General features: G+C 35.4%; 1 protein-coding gene across 1 annotated transcript in view; it reads right to left on the bottom strand.

Moving 5' to 3' along the window:
• The window catches only part of NAA15 (N-alpha-acetyltransferase 15, NatA auxiliary subunit), a 40724-nt gene extending 21895 nt beyond the window's left edge, over nucleotides 1–18829 (bottom strand). The window contains exons 1-7 of the mRNA XM_039344403.1: nucleotides 18446–18829; nucleotides 10137–10221; nucleotides 8889–8993; nucleotides 4330–4487; nucleotides 2317–2451; nucleotides 1667–1820; nucleotides 393–512 (exon numbers count right to left, since the gene is read on the bottom strand). Coding sequence (XP_039200337.1) covers nucleotides 393–512; nucleotides 1667–1820; nucleotides 2317–2451; nucleotides 4330–4487; nucleotides 8889–8993; nucleotides 10137–10221; nucleotides 18446–18499 — 811 coding nt within the window. The 5' untranslated portion in view covers nucleotides 18500–18829. The remainder of the gene's footprint in view (nucleotides 1–392; nucleotides 513–1666; nucleotides 1821–2316; nucleotides 2452–4329; nucleotides 4488–8888; nucleotides 8994–10136; nucleotides 10222–18445) is intronic.
• Between the last annotated feature and the right edge of the window lie 4521 nt (nucleotides 18830–23350).

The raw sequence follows: 23350 nt of genomic DNA, 5'->3' as shown, positions 1-23350 counted from the left end.
TGGAACTACTCTAGGCAGCTTACAAGAATAAAAAGGAAGAAATGAAAAGAGTGTAAACAAAATAGAAGTAAAATAATAGAATAGTAAAATAAACAATAAAAAGCAACAAGAATACATCAATATGATAACAAACTTTTCATCATAAAAGCAGCCATATCTTTTTCCAGATCACAACAATCTGTAAGAATCTGCACTACTATACTCCCAGGAGACAAGTAAATACAAAATCCAATTCATATGAACCTCATCCATTTGTACTCAATATTTTTTTCAAATTCTATAATTTTTCAAATTGTGAAAAGATATTAACATGTTTTCTTTGTTTTTACTAATCCTTAATTTTTTACATATAAAATGCGAGCTACTTACACCTCCATAAAGCTTATCATTACCTGGTTTAAGTGCTTTTTCCAAACCTTTATAATAAGCCCAATTTTCAGGATTTCTTTCTTGCAATCCTCTATAAATCTCAGCTGCCTCTTCCAGCCTGTAGAGTTGTAACAGAAGTTCTCCTGTTAAAAATGCAGAGTTATCAATCAACCATGATAGGGTACTGTTTACATTTACCAATAAAATCAATGTTCTAATTTCCATTTGTGCCAAGTAACTCCTTATGAAAGAAAAAAAAACACGTTTACATACACAGTTTATCTGCTTTAAACTGTAGCAACAAGCCAAGAAAAAAAATTACTTAGACAAAACAGCAAAAAGAATAGATAGACGCACTTGCTGAAACACTATCTTTTATATATTAATAGAATTTATAAGACACAAAACAGAATATTCTGAAATTCTCTGGAACACTTCATTCACAGAAACTTCTACTGATACCTTCATGAAAAGTGCAGAAACTCAATAGTCTAGTAAACTTTGATCAAGTCAACAAGTTTTTTAAAAAGCACAATTTGTTGGTCGGAGCACCACACTTAAGTTTAGTTTGTTGACCAAACTAAATGACTTGTTGGGGCATGAGCAGAGCTAAGACAAAACTGAATATAATTATTGATTATAACAATTTCCCTTTTCTGTCACTTTACAAATCACAACTTGGGAGGAACTCTGAGTGCACTCCCAAATAAAAAGGAAACTCATTTTGAAGAACAGAATTTTTTATTAAATAAACGAGTTTTATTCAATTCTTCCATAGCTATAGCAACTATTAAGGAAGAAATCAACTTTGGGCAAGGATAGTGAAAGTCATGTTAAAAGCATGTAACATGCCTATTCCTGTTAATATGTACTAGGAATACAAGGAGAACAAATACTGGAGATATGGAGATTAGGAAACTAAGAAAACTGACTGGTTGGTAAGTCAAATTGAAGGGTCAGGTCCTGTTCAATTTTCAGAATATATACTGATGAAAGATTTTTGTAATATTACCTAGTAAAATATTACTCTGATTTGAACTACTTTATAATATTTAAATTTGAGAAAGGTTCTCGCCAGCCTCATTCTTTCTAGTTATCAAACTATTAATAATTTGTCAGAACAAATGAGTAATTATTTCTATTACTCATGGAACAACATATAATTATATCAGTAGCACTGATTATATGGAGAACTGGCAGTGATTTCATTCCTCAGACATTTAAATCAATCTTACCACAAAAACATTTTTATTTGTAAAGAGTTTTAGATGCAAGAGAATTTCAATAGCCCAGTTACCTTTAGTTTCCTCAACGGCTAACTTGTCACAGATTTGCTTTTCATAGGTTCCAAGATGATCCAAAGCTTCTTTATAAAGACCTGCTTCTCGAAGAACTTGATTTTGATATAATAGCAACTCACTATACTCATAGTCTACTTTATCAGGAGAGGTCTACAAAGGCAAATAAATAAATAAATAAATAAATAGTATTACTTATATCCCAAATGTGTTTTTTTCAAAAGGGAACTGGACTTCCTTTGTTTTTCCTTGAATATGTTTAACTTCTCATCCAAGAAGCTTCTTCAATACTATTCATATTTTTAATTTCAATAACACAAATAATGAATTAACCCATAACTTCAATCCAACAGGGGATATCTATATTATGTTGAACATATATATGAGTTGTGCCTGATCTGATTCCCATCCACCCAACAGTCCTACTTTTTTCTGAATGGGAACTGGTAAAGTAAAAGCATCTGACATCACCCTTCACTTTCTGCAGATATGCAGATGTATTAATACAGCCTAAAGTTATATCCAACTTTTCATTTTATTTTAAGTTGCCTACAGTACTTGGAAATATACAAACTTCTGTAAATATAAAATAATAAATTTACAGTTTTCATCAACAACTCGTTGACTTACATATAAACCTATGTAATACCTGCTGGGTCTTCCTAAATTCCTCCAAAATCTTTGCTGCCATTTCGTAGTCTTCCAGCAGATGATAAGCTATAGCGTAACCAATCCATGATGCTCTCTGTGCAGGTCTAAGCTGAAGTAACTGATACCTGGTTTCCTGTTTAAAAATAATAATAAATACCAAATTCATATTTTAGCCTTCTGTACTGAATTCTACAATATCTAGCAGAAATCCATACTGCTTTTATTTAACAAGTTATATCAAGTAAAAAAATAAATATCTTTTAACTTTACTAATTATGTTTCAATATTTTATGTCAGAAAGTGGATAAAATTTTGATTTATTTTTTTAACAAGGCAGAGAGCCTTTTGCATCCTCATTTTGTGATGTGGAAAACAGCTGAATATGACTGAGATAAAACAAAAGTTAGTCAACTGAAAATTTAGAATTACAAAGAGACAAGAGAAGAGAATGAAGCCTTCTTACATGTTGTACTTTTATTTTTGTGACAGAAGTACAAGATATTTGAAAGCAAAATTACATATCTATTGCTGTAATAGGATAGGGTTATCCAACTGCTAATGAATATGTATGATTTTGTATGTGGAAATCTTTGTAGATCTGGGAAGAGGATCACTTTATAGCTAGAAACCTATTCTTTGATTTGGGGATAAAATGAGATCCCCATTTGCCTGTGAAAGATAATTAAGGCATATACAGTCTCTAAAACGATTAAAGGTGATTTTTTAATTTCAATGGCAATTGGGAATGGAATTCCTATTGCTAAGCAATAGGTCATGAAGAGTGACTGCATCACTTAGTGATGGCAATTCGGTTATCATCATTAATTGAATTCCATGGTTGTAAAGAGAAATAACTTCCTCTTAGCCTCCCACAACGTCAGTGCGAAAACTGGCAGGAAATGCAATTCCCAGGTGGATAACAGGCAGGTAGGTGGCTGCTGCTGGGGGGGGGGGAGAAATGTGGGTGCAGGGGAGGGTCAGGGATAGTGTGTGGAAGTGCATGGGAGACTGGGGGGAGTACAAGAGGATATGCAAAAGGCATGGGCCAGAAAAGGATGTGAGAGAGGCATGGGGTACATGAGTGGCTGGCTGAGTGCAGAGGAACACGGGCAGGGTGCGTGGTGGAGGAGATTTATTCCAATGACTTGCAACTTTTCCTGCCAGCCTCCCATTGATTTTCTGAAGAAGGGAAGGTTGCAAATGCCAATCACATGATTAAAGGGTGCTGCAACTGTTGTTAATGTAAACCAGTTGTCAAACATCCAGATCACAATCATGTGACTGCTGAATGCTGGGACAGCCAAAACTCCAAAGACCAATAATAGCTACAATTCTTTCACCATCATCGTAATTTTGAACAGCTGCTGAAATAATAGTATAGACTGAGGACTACCTGTGCAAGTATTTCTTGATTTACGATCACAACTGAGCTTAGAATTTTGGTCTTAAGTCATTGCAACTGTTAAGTGGGTCATCATGTGACCTGAATGAAAAACACCCTACAATGAGTGGGGTTTTTTTTGTTCTTTTCTACTGGAAAATGTCAAAAAATGTCACAAATTGCACTTGCAGGATGCTACAACCATTCATAAATATGAGCCAGTGACTACATAGTGTGTATGTGTATGCGCTTGCATAGCAATTATAACTTTGAGAATGGATAGTAAGTAACTTTTTTGAAGTTCATTGTAACTTTGAAGGTCATTAAGCAACCAGTTGTTAAAAAAGAACTACATATATTGCTCTCTGGAATCAGAACATATCCTCATTTTATGGAGAAGTAGATGCAGATGCTAAATTATACATAAAATCTCATGTTGGATGCTTGTTCATTGTCCCACTGAACAAGAATTCTATCAAAAATTTCCTTGCATCTTATTTAAATAATGTAGTCACAATTCTGTGAGATGGTTGACTGTAAATATGATTGCTGGATGAGTAGGTAAATAAATAAGAAAAGCCATTTGTTATGAAACCTATAAAACGTTCTTGAGGTTTACTCTTCACTCACCCTGTAACCTTCTAGATCTCTCATTTGAATTTGTAGCAATGAAAGGTCCCTCAAGATTTGGAGATTGTCCTTATCCCATTTCAGTGCATTTCTGTAACATTTGATGGCTTCATCATACTTCTTGTCTGATCTCTGAAGAAGACCATAGACATGCCAGCCTGGATACTCCGTTAAGGACTTACATTTTGAAGAAATTACAACAGATGTGACTGAACTCATTTCCAGAAAAAACAAAACACAACGTAAAAAAACATGTCTCTGTGGAAAAGCCATCTGCTTAGCAAAATAGCAGGCACCTGTGCTACTTTCTTCCCCTCCCATTTGATACTAAACCCTCTTCTGATCAGTACAGCAACGTTGCCAATAAAGATGCAATCGTTATGGGGGGGGGGCAGGAGGACAATAGAGGAGATGCATATTTTGGAGCTCTGCAGCCACCAGCAAATGTTGATGCATAACAGTAGTAGTATAGAGCATAGCATAATAATAATACATTATAGAGTAATAGGTTATAGTAATAATAATGGAATAGCAATTATATAGAATATAGTAGAAACATTTTGATAGTAACACCAATTGAAGTGTAGTAGTGTACTGTAACAATAATTATCACAGTAATGGTATAGAGATAGCAATAGAACATAGGAAATACTGACATATTATTTTTATATATTTCTTCTTACAAAATAAAACCTCTCATAATCCTTATAGTGAGATATAAACAACCTATCCAGGTTCCAGCATTTTTGTGTTTGTCTTGAATCTATGCAATCTAAATGGGTACAATTTAAAAAAGATCCTGCGACTGTATTTAAATTGCAAAAAGTTTTATCTAGTAATAAGTTAGTATACCACAAAATACTATACTATACTATACTGATGTAATTTCAATATAATTATGAATAAAATTTTATCAATATATCAATTTGTATTTATTTAAGCCACCAGTAAATGTAAACAGTTAAGTAGATTAACTGTTTATTTATTTATTAACTATAGATTACAGGTAGTTCTAGTTAAACAACCACTCGTTCAGTGACAGTTCGAAGTTACACAACAGCACTGAGAGACTTACGACAGTTCCTAATAACTGCGGTTATCTCAGCATTTTCACAATCATGTGGTTGGTATTCAAGCAATTGGCTACTTGCTCGCAATTATAACATTTGCAGCATCCTATGGTGTTCAGTATCAAAGGGATCGCCACTTGCAATCTTCACTATTAGCTTCCCACAAAGTCAATGGAGAGGCCACTAAGCTGTCTCAAATAGCAATAATATGTGGGATGCTACAATTGTTTAGGAAGGGTAAATGTTCTGTGGAAAATTCAGGAAAGATGCCTTATATTTTAAACAGGAATTATTACCAGATACTTCTTCAACATCATTTAGAAGGGGTGTTGTCTTACCTGAACGCCTTTTCTCAGCACGGAGATGGAGAATCCACCAATAGGTTTAGACTGTATTCCTGCCCAATCAGATCAAGTCAGCCAAAGTTGCCACGCCCGTCCTGGACCATAGAGATCCCAGTCTTGACGCGAGCGAAGCCATTGACTGACAGCAAGACGTTGTGGCTCACAAAACTAATTAACCCTAGGCCTAGATGACCTACAAGGGTAGGTGTGGATTCTTCATCTCCATGCTGAGAAAAGGCGTTCAGGTAAGACAATGCCCCTTCTCCAGCACTGGAGATGGAGAATCCACCAATGGGACATACCAAAGCCTACTGTCCCTGAGGGACAGAATGGGACTTTTGGTGGGCTCAGCAGGGCAGTGACAGCCTGGACAATTCCTATTGGCTTTTGAAAGCCAACAGAATTAGACTCTATTCAAGAGAGTCTATTCTATTGGTTTCAAAAGCCAATAGAATAAAAGGGAGTAGCACAGCTAAGGAAAAGGGGGAAAAAATGGTGGACTGCGTTGTTTGGCGACCCCCGTGAAATGGTCGTTCGACCCCAAATGGGGTCTCGACCCACAGGCTGAGAACCACTGATCTAAACCCATTGGTGGATTCTCCATCTCCAGTGCTGGAGAATATTTCTATTTGTAGAACATATATAGCCAAAGACATGTCTGGTCTTCAAATTCACCAGCACATGAATTTACTTTTTAACACATCTTTTCTGTACCTTTTAAACTGTGTCTGTGCGAACTAACTCTATATCCATAACATATAATCGAGAATAGAAAAATTGATTGAGGGTTTTTTCCCCTTGAAGGAAAAAGTACAGGTAGTCCTCAAATTATGACAATGACTGCTCAAAGTTATGATGGTGCTGAAAATAGTGATTTACAGCTGGAACTTGCATATATAACAGCTACAGCACCTTAGTAGTCCTGCGATCAAAATTTTTGGAGCTTGGCAACTGGCATGTGTTTACAATGGTAGCAATGTCCCAGGGTCACAAGATTTCAATTTACAACCTTCCCAAGGGGTTTACGATAAACAAAGTCAATGGGGAAAGCCAGATTCACTTAATAACTGTGGCCAAAAGGTTGTAAAATGGGGCATTCAAAGGAAGTTAATTGTCCAGAACAAGATAGCACTAAGATTATGATCTCTCCACTTGCTTGCTTTCCCATTTATAATAATGTTATGGTCATCTTCACTGTGATCTACAGTGAGGGGGAAAAATATTTCATCCCCTGCTGATTTTATACCTTTGCCCACTGACAACGAAATGATTAGTCTATAATTTTAATGGTAGGTTTATTTTAACAGTGAGAGACAGAATAACAACAAAAAATCAGAAAATGCATTTCAAAAAAGTTATAAATTGATTTGCATTTTAATTAGTGAAATAAGTATTTGATCCCCTATCAATCAGCAAGATTTCTGGCTCCCAGGTGTCTTTTATATAGGTAATGAGCTGAGTTTAGGAGCACTCTCTTAAAGGGACTGCTCTTAATCTCAGCTTGTTACCTGTATAAAAGACACCTGTCTACAGAAGCAAGCAATCAATCAGATTCCAAACTCTCCACTATGGCCAAGACCAAAGAGCTGTCAGGATGTCAGGGACAAGATTGTAGACCTACACAAGGCTGGAATGGGCTACAAAACTATCGCCAAGCAGTTTAGTGAGAAGGTGACGTTGGTGTGATTATTCGCAAATGGAAGAAACACAAAATAACTGTTAATCTCCCTCAGTCTGGGGCTCCCTGCAAGATCTTACTTTGTGGAGTTTCAATGATCACGAGAACGGTGAGGAATCGGCCCAGAACTACATGGGAGGATCTTGTCAATGATCTCAAGGCAGCTGGGACTATAGTCACCAAGAAAACAGTTGGTAACACACTATGCCATGAAGGACTGAAATCCTGCAGCACCTGCAAGAACCCCCTCCTCAAGAAAGCACATGTACAAGCCCGTCTGAAGTTTGACAATGAACCTCTGAATGATTCAGAGGAGAACTGGATGAAAGTGTTGTGGTCAGCTGAGACCAAAATTGAGCTCTTTGGCATCAACTCAACTTGCTGTGTTTGGAGGAGGAGTAATGCTGCCTATGACTCCCAAGGCAGGACAAGAAACAACGGATGGAAACTAACCAAAGAGAGAAGCAACCTAGAACTAAGGAGAAATTTTCTGACAGTTAGAACAATTAATCAATGGAACAACCTGCCTCCAGAAGCTGTGAGTGCTCCAACACTAAAAGTTTTTAAGAGACTGGACAGCCATTTGTCTGAAATTGTATAGGGTTTCCTGCCTGAGCAGGGGGTTGGACTAGATGACCTCTAAGGTCCCTTCCAACATCACCACCACCACCACATCATTATTATAATATAACATCATCCCCACCATCAAACATGGAGGTGGAAACATTTCTGCTAAGGGGGCAGGACAACTTCACCAGATCAAAGGGATGATGGACGGGGCCATGAACCGTCAAATCTTGGGTGAGAACCTCCTTCCCTCAGCCAGGGCATTGAAAATGGGCTGTGGATGGGTATTTCAGCATGATAATGACCCAAAACACATGGCCAAGGTAACAAAGGAGTGGCTCAAAAAGCAGCACATTAAGATCCTGGAGGGCCTAGCCAGTTTCCAGACCTTAATCCCATAGAAAATCTGTGGAAGCTAAAGGTTCGAGCTGCCAAACTTCAGCCTTGAAACCTTAATGACTTGGAGAGGATCTGCAAAGAGGATGTGTGCAAACCTGGTGGCCAACTACAAGAAATGTCTGACCTCTGTGATTGCCAACAAGGGTTTTGCCACCAAGTACTAAGTCATGTTTTGTGAAGGGGTCAAATACTTATTTCATTCATTAAAATGCAAATCAATTTATAACTTTTTTGTTGTTATTCTGTTTCTCACTGTTAAAATAAACCTACCATTACAATTATAGACTGATCGTTTCTTTGTCAGTGGGCAAACATACAAAATCTGCAGGGGATCAAATAATTTTTTCCCTCACTGTAGCAGCACTTCTCCACCTAACAATCACTTTTGCTTTTTTACAAGAATACAATATTTTAATTCTTCAGTGTAAAAAGAATAGTTAGGTAGCAGTCATATTTGCATATTTACTTTTACAAATTTAATCCATAACTTGAAAAGGATACAGACATGACTCTTCAAATCATTTCTTAACCCCCTTCGAACCAGTTCATATGCTTCCTCTTTTTTACCTAAGCAGTTTAATGTCAGTCCTTTCATAGCCAAGGTTTCTAAAACAAAAACATAAATATAAATATAAATGATAAATACACTTTCTATTTAGAAATCACTATCAGCAGATTCTAAATTTCAAGCTATTTGTTAAATATCTATTCAATATGTAAGTAGGAAATAAGAAACGTTGTTTCCTTAGCTCCAAAATAAAATTTTGTTCTCTAGAAAATGTTTTCAACTTGTTGAAATAAATTATTTTTTAAACAGACCTACTTAAGATTCCAAAAAGGGCACTTAACTTAAATGATGTATATTCATTAAATCACAGGTATGATCAACTAAATTTATTGTTATCAAAGTAAGAGTATACAATAAATATCATATTTTATAAAAGTATACCACAAATCTATATTATATTTTCTCTTTTACACCTGACCTGCTATTATGAATGGAATTTAACATATTTGTATGTGCAGGGCCTGTGGGTCAAATATCTTATCATAGAACCTATTTGTGATTTGTTTTTCAAGTTTTCTTTTTTCCAAAAGGAAAGGTGAATCAGGGAAGAAAAAGTATATTATTGAATGATTTATCCTTTGTAAATAATGAAATGCTGAAATCAATTGGCTTTAGGAAATCAGTGCATGAACAAGTACATTGATTCTCCATGGCCCAATCAAAAATGTTCCTCAGAAAATCTAGAATAGTTTGATTTTGCAAGATGAAACTACACATAAAAGTAGCAGACATTTGTCCCATATGCAGGACTTGACAATGAAAATAAATACAAGATGAATTAAAACTAGGTTATTGTTAGTAAACCTACAAGATTATTTAAAATAAAAAAATCATACTTTTATTTGTAACATTATCTTCTCTAGCACAGCTGCATGTCTGGAATTTATAAACTTAAAAGTAACCCACTGCTTTTTGTCCTTCTCAAAATCAGAGAAGCTTTTAAAATTAATCTAAGTCATTTATATTTAGGTAGGTGTTGATAGGTGGCATAATTTTGGTGGTGGTGAATATGGCTACATTCTTTTTATTAAGTGTTTAAATTCAGCGATAATATAGGTATATTAAAATATTGTTTATGATTGCTGAACTTTCAGGATAAAACATACTAGCAATATTATATCAGTTTCAGAATCTAATTCAGCAACAACGCTAAGCATCATGCAGAAATCTGAAAAACTTACCCCCATGTTCTGCAAACTTTGGATTAGAAAGTATTTGTTTGCAAAATTTCAGACCGTTCCTGTACTGTTTGTGTTCATAGCACCTCTGTAAGGAGACAGAAGTACAAACACTATAAATTCATCATATTACAAATATAAAAAACATGTAAAGCTATCAATGTTCCTAAACATATCTAGCTATTATTTCCAATCCAAATTTCCTAATATGCAGAAATATAAGAAATGTCAGAAAATATGGAATTTAATTTCAGTAAACCAGTGATCACGAACACAGTAATAAATAATAAGAACAAAAGTGTCATTTCCTGGAAACCATAAAAATTCTTTAAATGCAATTATTTGTTAACAAAATTAATCAAAATGTTAGTTTATTTTAAAAAATTCTGCCTTTTATTTTCTTGAAAATCTAGAATAACCTAATTAGTAGTGGGGTGGCTTATATATGTTTTAGTTTAAACTTTGGAATGAGGTGGGAAGAGATTAATCATTGCCAAGTTCATAAATCAATTCTTTCTACACTAAGAGATTTCTGCAACTGTTTATATGAAAAAGGTACAACTGAGTGAAAATATCAGACAAGAACATACTTTATTAAAATTAAATGAGATATTCCTGATAATTATGTAAATAATTAACAGTCCTGAGGAATAATTAGCTTCACAATTTAAATAAATTTGGTTAATATTACGTATGCCCAATGGAGGAAAAATAATGTACTGATTTTTCCTTATGTTTCTTCCATGTTTATATCCATCAATGCATATAGCCCATCACTGAACTTGAAATGCCAGAACAGCAAAAACCTGAATTAGGTTAATAGATTTCAAAATTCTTTTAACTACACCACTACACCATGATTCTATCAATGATTCTTGAAGGGTGTGCCCTAAAGTATCCTGCTAAGCTGGAATAATAATAGCATATTTTTAAATATATAGTACACTCAAGATGGAAAAACAAAACAGGTAAACAACTGACAAGCCATATAAGAAGTAAAGTGCCACAGAGGGATTATCTTTATGAAGTTTATAAATTTGCTTTACTATATAGGTAATAAAAAAGTTAATAAGAACACAGATAAATTTGCCCCAATATAATTTCAATTTTTATTTTATTTATGCATCAAATTTTATTCTGTTAACAGAAGGACCTCTTAGTTTTCAAAGTCATTAAGGGCCAACTTTAAAAAATGGAAGCATATAAATTAATATCTGTATTCAGAAGTAAGTCAAGACCCATATGGTACAATCAGATGGCTGTTTATAAAATATCTGCCATGCATCGGAGAAGAAGTGTATGATTTAAGTTCTTATCAACTAACTTTTCTCTGAATGCATTATGCTATCAATTTAGTTTTTAAAAGTATGACAATAATATTCCTATAGATCTAAGGGGGATCTAAAGCCAAACTACTGGGTTTTGATGAGTCTTATCTATTCTACAGATATTTTCACTGTAAGACACTGATATTTAAATATTAAAAATCACATTGATTTGTGCATTATAAGAAGATAACAGTATTTCTGAAAAGTATTCCAACAGGGAATAATTGATAACATAGTCTAAAGACCATCATCTGAATATGTTTTAAAGCCCAACTTAAATTGTTTAGATCAGACATGTCAAACTTGTGACGTCACGTGACATTGTGCGATGTATTGGAACTTTTCCCCCATTGCTGGCAATGGGGTGGGTGCAGTTTCATTTTAACGCGTCCAGCCCATGGGCCGCCAGTTTGACACCCCTGGTTTAGATGCTTAGTTTTTTTTAACTCTTTTGTATATCTTCCAGAAAGCACCTTCTGAATATTCCAAATGTCAAGTTTATACGATCTTATTTAATGATCCTTTGCTATTACACCAAAGTAACGATAGAATAGTTCTTGGGTTACAGTGGAAATTGGAACTAGAATTTCCATCAATAAGCAATGCGGCTGCAAAGTGCAATGTCATATGACCACATCCAACCCAATATACAATATACATATTGCATAGGTATAATTTATCATGCTATAAATTGTAAAATGAACTATGATGCCAATATGTACCTATCCCCAAAATACTTGTTTTGTATATTAAATATGCCAATTTATTTATTTTTTAAGATAAAAAATAAATATAAATGGCCATTCTAATATTGTCTTCTCACACCTCAATCGATCATGTTGCAGAGCTCTATCGTATGCACATCCCACCCTGGACACCATTGCTCTAGAGCACTTACATGTTGAACATTCCAAGTGCACACCTTTATTTTTTAATTCCCAGTATTAAAACCAAAATAAATAAAAATCATAAAGTTTCACCCTGAAAGAGGAAAATGAACTCTTCACACAAACTGCAGCATCACACTTTTGTGTCAAAAGCAGTTTATGTTCAAAACAAGAAAAAAATCCCAACATTCATTACAGCAATTCTGATAAATACTTATTTAAGTACAGAATATTAATTTACATATTAATTTTTCGAATGTATGGAAATGTGACTTTGGATTGAGATATTATAAAATCTATTAAGTTCCAAAATTGTAATTGCAAATAGTTATGGTTTTACTATACAATATTTAATACCTCTGAGCTGAACATGGTGGTTTCAAAATTAACTTTATAGTAATTTTACAAAATGTAATTATTTAACAGTTAAATGTATGCAAATCAATACTATATCATTTCCATTTATGTTTCCTATGATCAAGAAATATTAAAGACAACCATTTCCCTGATGTAGCAACTAAACTTAAGTTCATTCAAGCATTTTCAGTCCAGTCCAAATTACAGGTCAATAACACTTATCTTTTTGATACAGAGGGTAGCAAAATAATTGGTAGGATTTACTGAACCATACCAGGAGACCAAAATATAATATATAAATGGGGCTAATTCTGTCTGCACAAGACCAAACCTTAAGAACAAATGTGTACAAAATCAGTATTTAGAAGATAGCAACAAACAGCAAACACAGTGACAGCAAAGAAGCTGAAGAAACAGTGGACCACCTACTTAGCTACTGCAAGATCGCACACAAATGGCATGACAAAGTAGAGACAATGGAGCATTGGAATATCTTCAAGTAATACTATTTGCCTGCAAGCAACAATTGGTGGGACCACAAAATAATAGAAAATGAAGAAGTAAAGTGCTCTGGAACTTTAGAACTCAAAATGAGGAGCACCTACGACTTTCCCCAGACTTAACAATTGTTGATAAGAAAGACAAAATGTCTGGATAGTGGATATGCAGTACCTGAAGATAGCAGAATAGAAGAGAGTGGAGAAAATCACAAATACAAAGACCTGCAAACAGCAAAAGGAATGAGTATGGCAAAAGAAAATCAAGATAGTACCAATAATAGGCACCTGGAGTGCAATCCCAAAATATCTGGACACCATTTGTCACTCTTTTGGTGACTAAATTACCATCAGCAAACTGTGAAAAGCAATTTTATTTGCAATAGCTTATATCCTGCAATAATAATTCTAACACTATTTATTAGCTTATCCCAGGTTCTTGGGAAGGACTCCACTATTCACTTATACATTACATTCCTGTAACGATACTGACAGATTATTCCTGCCCCATAGAAATGGAGATAGAGTCAAACAGCTGAAGAAACACTTACGTTGGCTGATTAAGTAAAATACAATCAAGAACAAGCATTGATGAAAGTTAAAACAAAATATTAATATCATAATAATGTAATAAAAACATGAACAGAATGCCAGCAAAGGAAAGCATTATATGGTCAATTTTTAGAAAAGATTGAGGGTAAGAATCAGTAGGTAAACATGGCAAAGGTTAACATCTGGAACATTAAAAATATTGTAGATCATACACACAACTCATATAAGAAAATTGCATAAACTTACAATAAATGACATAACACTGTTGCCAAAATGATTCACATCTTTGCAAGTAATGAAATATTAGTGGGAATATACAGCTGAAAAATAATAATAGAACCTGAGGAGGTTAATGTATCGTGGGACATCTGAATACAAATCAATAAAGTCTTGTCTCATAACACACCAGATATAACTCTGGTTGAAAAGAAGAAAGGGTGAATAATAGATGTGGCAATATCAGGGTATAATAAACCAGAAGACAGAGAATCAGAGAAGATGACAAAGTATCCAGATGCCACTGACAAGGCAAGCCACTATATATAAAAACCAAACCTCACTAACTAGCACTGAAGATGTTACCTAGTTGGATGATGAATGTCTGCAAGAAAACAACTAAGCTTAGAGAGCAGCAAAGACTACACAAGAGATTTCATTCATACAGGTAGTCCTTGTTTAGCAACTATCTTGTTTAGTCACCATTACAGTTATAATACAGATGAAAAAATAAGCTTGTGAGCAACCATTTATAACCTCTGCAGGTCTGTAGAGGAAAAGCTGAAGTAAGATCATAAGCACTTTTGTGGTTTCACTTAGTGACTGCTTTGCTTAATGACTGAGTAGCCAGTTCCAAGTGTACTCCCTAAACAAGGGTTACCCATACTTGAAAACTGAAAGATGTATTGAAAGTAAAATGAATAAACATAGGACTATAGTCTTTCCTATTGATGAACTTTACTTAATGCTAGAGTTTCTACAGTTTAGAATTCTTTTGTTTTTATCCAGTTGGAGAAAACCCTGCATCAGAAATCTAACCAGATTCTATTCTATGTTATATAATATATAACATTTATTATCTATTATACCAAAAAGATATATATCTCAAAAGTAATGCATTTATTATACACAATATGTATAATGAAAATGAGGTGAAGATTGAATATAATTATGCATACTGAAGAATATATAAGCATGTGTGAATATGCACACATACACAAATAGCTTTTCAAATATCTGAAGGTGGATAAATGTAACAGATAGTTCTCAGTTTACGCCAAAATTGAAACCAGAATTTCAGTTGCTACCAGATGCAGTCATCAAGTGCAACTGCTTTGCTTAGGGCAGCAATCCAGGTAACTCCAGTTGCTAGTGTTAAGTGAATGCCTTGATTGTTAGCCAAAGCAACTTCCTGAGTTTCCCAAATCAAGTCAGTGGGGAAGCTGCAGTTCAAGCCCCAGGCCAGCCAGGTGGGGAAGGAAGCAAAGAACCACATCAGGGAGGGTGGGTGAGGGCCTCAGAACTGCTGAAACCTTTCCACTCTGCGGCTGAAAATCCTCTGTGACTGAAAATTATGCCTGGATTTCACCAGTGTTTTCAGCCAGCCCTTCTTAGTGGAAAGGCTTCCTCTTATCTCTGGGGGTTGGCTAAAAAGGCTCCACACTGAAATCCAAGCAGAAATCCATTAAGAAATCTAAGCTGCCACTCTTTTCTTTCATCTTTGGGGATGAATGAAAAAGCTCAGTGCTGAAGGAGAATCTTCTCAAGTCAAGGGGCTGTCTGAAAATACTCCATATCAAAGCTTGAATTTGAATATGGAGCTTTTCCAGCCAACTCCCAGAGAGTCTTGTAGGCAGGCAGCAATGGCTTGCAACCTTTTCTGCCGGCTTCCCCACTGGCCTTCTGGGGAAGGTTGCAGGGAAGACTGCAAATGTTGCTTACATGATCATGGGTGCTTGGCAACCAGTTGTCAAGCACCCAGGATAGGTTGCCAAGGTCCCAGATCGTAATCACCTGACTGCAGGGGTACTACAATGGTTATAACTTTGAGGAAGGCTCATAATTCCCTTAGTTCAGCATTACAGTAACTTTGAAAAGTCACTGAATGAATGGCCATAAGTCAAGAACTACCTGTACACATGCAAATAGGTGGAGAAAAAAATATGGATCTTATTCCTACATATACCGTATATGCCGGCGTATAAGGCGACTTCCGCGAGCGCTGAAATCGGCACCAAAAACGGGGGTCGTCTTATACGCCAAGTCGTCTTATACGCCGGAAATACTGGTAGTTTCCGGCATATAAGACGACGTTCTAGGAATGTGGCTCGGCGATAAAGACGGGGGTCGTCTTATACACCGGGTCGCCTTGTACGCCGGCATATACGGTACCTAAAGTATGCTATTTCACATATGTAATACCTAAAGCATTTTCTACTTCACAGAACTGTAAAGATACACGCCTTTCATTCATTCATTTTGTACTGATACAGGTTTCATAGAAAGCACTACCATGATTAGTTGTCAAAATGAACAAAACTATCTTAGTTCTGTATTTTAAAAAGTAGTGTTAAAAGTTCTACAAATTCAGATAAGTCATTAGACATATTTAGCATTTTCCACAGGAAAATAAGAATCTATTACATATGCTTAACAAACAGAGTTTAAATACCTGTTTATTTGCAAAACAGCATTAAAACATAGAAAATCAAGTTGGGACAAGTAAAGAACACTAAAACAAGTTCCTTATCTTAAGTCTAACTGCCTGTTCCAAAACTATTCTTTCAACTTCTATATTATAATTACTCTTATAGTACTTTTACTATGAATTTATGTATTTCTTATGATAATATTCAGTTTGGAATTGGTTCCACCTGAACAAAATTGCTACATTCAAATATGTCAGGAATTCTGATTTCTCAGAATATCAAAATTTTATTCCACTTAATTTCTCTAGATATTCTCTGGTCAATAAAAAGACTTAAGGATATTTTAGTGTTATATTCAAACAAACTAGCATTCATAATCTAAAATGACTTGCTCTAAACCTGATGATCCTGGCTTATGTGGGCAAATATATCAATTGGGATATAATACTAAGTAATTGATGACTTCTGTCTACTCATTTATGCACACAGATCATACATATGACAGAATCCTATGTTTACCAAAACTAAATAAATAAGGCCCAATGTAAAAAGCCTGAATGGCACAATGAACATTCCAAAGTAATCTACTCCAAACAAACTTGGCAAAACAGAATAAAAGGATACATAAAAAATCCTACATTAATTCATGTACACATTTTAAATTCTATATTCGAATATTCCACTTTTGTAAAATGTGAGGCTGCAACTAAAATATTTTAGCAATTTCATATTGCCATAATGTATCATATAAAGATCTTCTTGGAGACTACTATACAGCATTCATGCAAATAAACTGTTGATCCCACAAATATAAAACCTGAACATTAAGGAAATATAGGCACTGTACATATTTAGATATCTTCCAGTTACACAACTGAACTTAAATATCTGCCCTATAGTTGAATAGGGCAGATATTAGTAATTATATCCACTTTTAACCTATTCGAGAATGATACAGGTTTTCTTTCTGAATATTCCTTTACTACAGATTGTTCCAGACAAGAGTTACTAGATATAAGAAGACATTAATGGCCTCATCATTTCTGTCCAACCCAATTACTCATTCTGTAATTTATAGTTGTCATATTCTAAATGACTGCAATATTTTGGGTATAACATCCTCCTAAGAACATATTTATGTTCTTAAAAATAGATGATCATTAGATATCTATCACAGGATTGAGTTACATGGTGTAATGTGACATCTCTGTTTTGGCTTAACATTATACAATCATTGTCCACTAAGTAACAATTTGAAAATTCTGGAAAAATATCGCATATATTATACAAATGTTCAAGACAGAAACCTATCTAAGTTTAAGTAGATAAAATAGCAAACTTTAACAATTTGTCCATTTGACTAATTGCTAGATTTACAGTGTTGCATTTCAAATAATTTAACTTCATCTATTTTTTAAAAATAAAACTGATGAATTTTGTAGATCATTTTAATTTACTAATATCACATTAGGCAACTTATTTTAGATCAGCACAATGTAACAATACTACAAGATAACACATACAGAACAGTTGATTTATGTTTGAAATAACCTTTGATAACTAAAAGGCTGTTTTCAAAGCAATCAAACCGAAGAAAAGGTAAGAAAGTGGTTTGACTTTTAATTCTCTCCTTTAAATAAAAGAACCACAAAACTCAGATTTTTTACAACCTGCCTCTCACTGAACTTTTTTTTTTTTTTTTTTTGCTCTGTTCTCCCTATTGTTTCGCCCACCAAAGGCTTGCCAATTACTTAAACCAGAAAATAGCCATTCTCAGCAACCAAATCCCTTCTAAGCTGGCCCTGGGGCGTGATGAAGTAAAGCATGCCCAACACATTCTACGGGCAGTTCTGGAACAAGAAACGCTGACATGGCCGAGAGATCCTTTAAAAGTCCAAGTTGCATTTGTCAGCAGAGCTCAAACCAAACGAAAGCGGGAGAGATTGTTTTTGACCCGGGATTGTTAAGCATCCCCTGGGGCCCCATTTTCATGGAAAACTCCGCCGGGCGGGTAGGTAGGCTTAGATGAGGGCTTCTTTCACTCACCAGGATGCGCTTGAAGAGCGCATTTTCCTTCGGCGGGAGGCTCACTGACGGCATTGTCTCTGCTACTGTTGTCGCCGCCGCCGCCGCCTCCGCCCTTCTTGCTACGACCGGGCCGGTAAACCCGCTCCCTTCTACCGCTGTCTGATCACCACCTCTACCGCCGCCTCTCAGGAGGGACTCCACGCCAGGGCGTCGCTCCCACCAGCACTGCCGTCGTTTGCTACGGCAACTCCCCCTTCTACTTTGTGCGGCTTCCCTTGCCGCCGGGATGCCTGTGCCCAGTTACCCCTGCTCCGCAGCAAGCCCCAGGCGGCGGCCGGTTCACGTGGTAACTGAGCAGGCCACAGAGAGGAGGCGCCGCCAAAATGGCCGCCAGTGTGGGCTTCCCCAGCCGGGTCATCAGGAGTTGCGCGCATGCGTCATGACCCCCTTTCCCCCTCTTCTTCCTGTCTTTTCTCCATAGACTTGAATGGCAGCAGCAGGGCAAGTCGGGAAATAAGATAGATCTTAAGGTCTCGCAGCGTCTTGGGGAAGTGTTGCGCCTGCGCGTTTACTGAGCTCCGAGGCTGAGAAAATGTCTTGGTGAACGCGTAACGCTGTTGAATTCCTTCAAGATTTCAGAATTATACACATGTATAAGGCTTGACTCATTCTTACAAAAGGAAACCGAAGGACTAAAATCATAGGAGCTATGGAGGTTGCTGGAATTGTCCTGGAGAGTATTACAACTTAAAGCTAATATTCAAACCGTATTATAAATAAGTGATGGTCAGAGCAAACAACCATTCGTCGCAATCGCCCACACGATGCCTGTATGAAGCCCAAAAAACATTGGAAAAATAGACTCCTGTCATGTCTTTAATATCTGGCATTTAATGTCTTTCTACACTTAAAGCTACAGATCTCCACTATCACAATAGCTATGAATCTAGAATGTTAGTTAATTAAAAAGACAATAGTTGTCACTTAGGAATCTGTAGCACAAAATTCCAATTAAAAATTGGCTAGGAAAACAAGCTTGACATTGTAAGATTTCCTGCTTCTTTTCATCTCCAATATGAAAGCATGCAATCAACTTCATACCTACAGAGTCTTTTTACCACTTCTTAACAACAGTTTTACATTATTAATCGAAAAAAACTAGAAAAACCGGGGGTAAGAGCATTCCTGAAACCTCTGAGGTTTGAAATTGGAGTCCAGCGTTACTAGTTATGAAACAGTATATGGGTTCCAAAATGATCAGCATTTTTCAAACTGAGGAATCACTTGATGCTGACAAGGATTGTAATCTTGTAACTCTGACAGCTCCGATTTCATTAGAAATCATGTAAGTCCAATTTTATATCTGTTCTGTACTCAGTAATACGTTCAGAAATTTATGATTTGAAAACTTCATATTTATTCATACACACACACACACACATACACACACACACACACACACAAAATACGAATACTGCTTGGTGTTCAATTGTTTTTCTCATATATATACATGAATTTTTAAAATTAGTGCAACCTTTTAATTATGAAAACAATGTGATTAGAATAACATTATTTTCTGATTACCACAAACCACTTCAAAATCAGTAATTCTGATTACTACAATCCACTTTAACAGATGAATTTAGAACAGATTAATTTATGAGAATAGATGAATTTAGGAGAACAGATGAATTTAGGAGAGTGCTATCACAGCAGTGATTTCAAGAAAAGCTTGAACAATACCAGTTGTGTATATTTTAGTTCCCGAAATAAAAAACACAGCAGAACATAATATCAAACAAACATCCAAAGCCGACATTAATTAAAAACGAATGTCATTGCGGTGGGGATGAGCTTCTATTACAGCTGACTGAGTTGTTCTGCCGAGTTGTCGATAGATGACGCTCCAAATCCTTTCCTTATATCTTATTAGCAGCCGCCTCTCTTACTCTTGGATTGGTGCGTTTGTCTCCTCGCTTCTCTCGAGAGGAAAAATAACATGGCGGCGACCTTGCGGGCTGCGAAGCGGTTTTTGCAGTTTCCAAGCAAGGTGACTCCAAGTGAGTTGTGTGGTCTCGGGTGGGACTTGTTTTCTTTTCGGAACCTTGGCTATTCAGAAGAAAACATTCAATTTGCTTGAGTGTTCTATTGCCCTACCCATGTTGACTGAATGTGTGAATGTTGCGCCGTACTAGACTGAATGTATAACCTTCAGCTGCAGTTGCCTTTCTCTCTTGACCATTTTGCTGAGGCCTCTGTGCATACAACGATTTGCGGTGCCCCGTGTGGTCAAATTAGGGCAGCGGGTTGAGTGTGTTTGTACATCAGTGGCATCTCTGTATCAGAGTGATGAGCATATCCCTTTACTGCACGGTTGCTACATTCCTCTTTTCTTCCATCGAAAGCCTGATGGGTTACTTTGTGTAAGATACCTCATTTAGTGCTCTGCAGTGATTAGTTGGAAGGGAAAAAGGTCTTATCGTTGGAACCTCTTTAAGCATTTTTCCCCGTGGGATTAAACGTGAGTGTAGAAAAAAATCATTTTCTTTAAGGAAGTAAAAAAAATGGGGTACAGATTTGTGTAAAAGCAAATTATTTTAAATTTCAAACGCCATTACTTCTTCCTGTTTATTATAAATATGCTGTTTAAATGTCCTTTACAATAAACTGGATGATACTTTTCTTCTGATATAACTAACCATACAATATATGAAAAGAATTGATTTTTACAAAATTCTAATTTCATCCAATAACTGCATACTTATTCACAACTATGACACTTCAGCTAAAATTGATTCCTGTTTCTATCTTGTCTGTCTTATAAAAACATAACCTGAGACACAAATAACGCAATGTGAGGCTCAAATAATAAAACAAGTCATAATGTGACTTAATTGTTTTTGGTTAAATTGAGAAATGTATACCTAATTTATGACTGAAGAATTATTTTTTAAAGGCATTTTACATTCATTTCAGAACTAATGTATTTTGAAACTTCTTTATTTTAGCATTGTCTCGGTCAATATTCCAAATAGGAAGGGAAGATCCAAAAAATCCTAACTGGATAAAAGTTGGCCTAAGTCTTTCTTCAACACTCCTATTATGGGTTATGGTAAGAATATGTGTGAAATTAATATTTGTAAAGCAACCTTTAATTATTTTTACATCTTTTCCTGAGTTTTGATCAATTGACCACTTAGATGGATCATTTTCCATAGTTGCGCTTATATATGAGCATGAACGTACTTCAAGGAGCTATATGAGATGTATTTCCTACTTGATAGAATGTCATCAACAGGAAATGGTACTGTGTATCGGCTCTAGATTAGATGTCCTAGGTTGCATAGAACTGTGGAAGAAGCTTACTTAAAACTGGATTTAGTTGTGCTTATGGCACCCTAGCCATAGCCAAAACCGACTGCGATGTTAGGGAATATTGCATACAACTTAGATAAGACTGAAGCTCTGTGCTTTCTCTCTGTTAAAAGCATTATGCATATAGGTTGGAAATGTGTGATCTAGTTCTCCTTCAAAATATAGAAATAAATGAATTATCTTGCTGCAGCTTTCCAAACAGGAAGCTACTGTTAGAATTGTTTCCAAATATTATTTTAGACACAAATTTGGTGAATTAGCTGGGGACATTATTGGTTTATGCATAATAAGTTTTGTTCTGGCTTACTGCAAACTTGTTATGGTTAACATAGTGTATAAACGTAGCCCCAGGCTGAAAATTGGCAAGATTAAATAATTTGCAACTAATGTAGACTTTGAAAGGACATTAAAATTATCATTTGAATTCTTATCATTTTTTCAAGCACTTAGGAAAATGCTAACATTATAAATAAAATAAATGTATTTTAAATGTTGTATTCTATAATGAAATAATAGAAACTCATAAGGACAGCTAATCTTTTATGTTCCATGTATTTATGATTATCTTTTAGCTTATCAGGCATCATAATTATGAAATGACAGAATACGAAAGGAGAAAAAAAGATTCTTAATTCCAATCTGATTGTTATGGTAAGTATTTAATTAAACCTCTGTAGCCTTACTCTTTATGGTTTGACTTTTTTTTTCCATCTTGTAAGTTTTAAAAATACTTCTGAACTCTTGTGTTGCTTTATGTAGCCTTTTCTATCATAATATAGGCCCCAGAGAAATTCAGTGTTCTATATTCCATATCGAAGTGATAGACTTTACTCCATTTTTCTTTAGTCCACTTGGTTTTCAAATTCTGGGTTTTGAAAACTGAAAATTCAGTCGCTTCACTCTGTCACTGCTCAGGGAAAAACATGAGGGGGTGAAGATGGCAATGTATGCATGTTTATTAAACTGGTATGGAAGCTTAGTACATTATTGAAATACACCAAGGTGTTTTCACTTCCATTTTAGCAGTACCATGATTAGCACTGTGTTTGAATTAAACAATGGTTAATCTTAAATACTGATAATTGAAAAACTCCAACTTCAAACCATAAAACTGGCTTGTTGCAACCAACAGTGATTGAGTCTGGACATAGTTTTAGATTTGATATGATAAATTTTGCTTAACTAAAACCTATGGCAGATGTTTTTGAAGAACTCAGAACTCCAGTGGACAAAAGCTGGCTCATTTTCATAAAGAGAAAGCACCATTATATCCGAACTCAATCTTTATGTATATTTTTGATTAGCACTCAGAATTCTTGTTTCCCATTATACATGTCAGAACAGAAAGGGAAGAGTGGAAAGCAGATTTCTCAGCATTAGTAATTGTTAAGTAATAATAGTAAGGTTTATTCTTGGCTTTGGGTTTAGATCCTCATCTACTGATTTTTTTGAGTCACATTTTCTAACATCGTAAGAGAGAACAGCCATAACAGCAGCTAGATTTAAATGTGGGACTTTGCAAATGCCAACTTTCATAACAGTGTTTTC

Source organism: Crotalus tigris, unplaced genomic scaffold, assembly GCF_016545835.1.
Source record: "Crotalus tigris isolate CLP2741 ecotype Arizona unplaced genomic scaffold, ASM1654583v1 scf7180000017903.3850313, whole genome shotgun sequence".
Lineage (NCBI taxonomy): Eukaryota > Metazoa > Chordata > Lepidosauria > Squamata > Viperidae > Crotalus > Crotalus tigris.
This window is presented reverse-complemented; position numbering and strand designations above follow the sequence as displayed.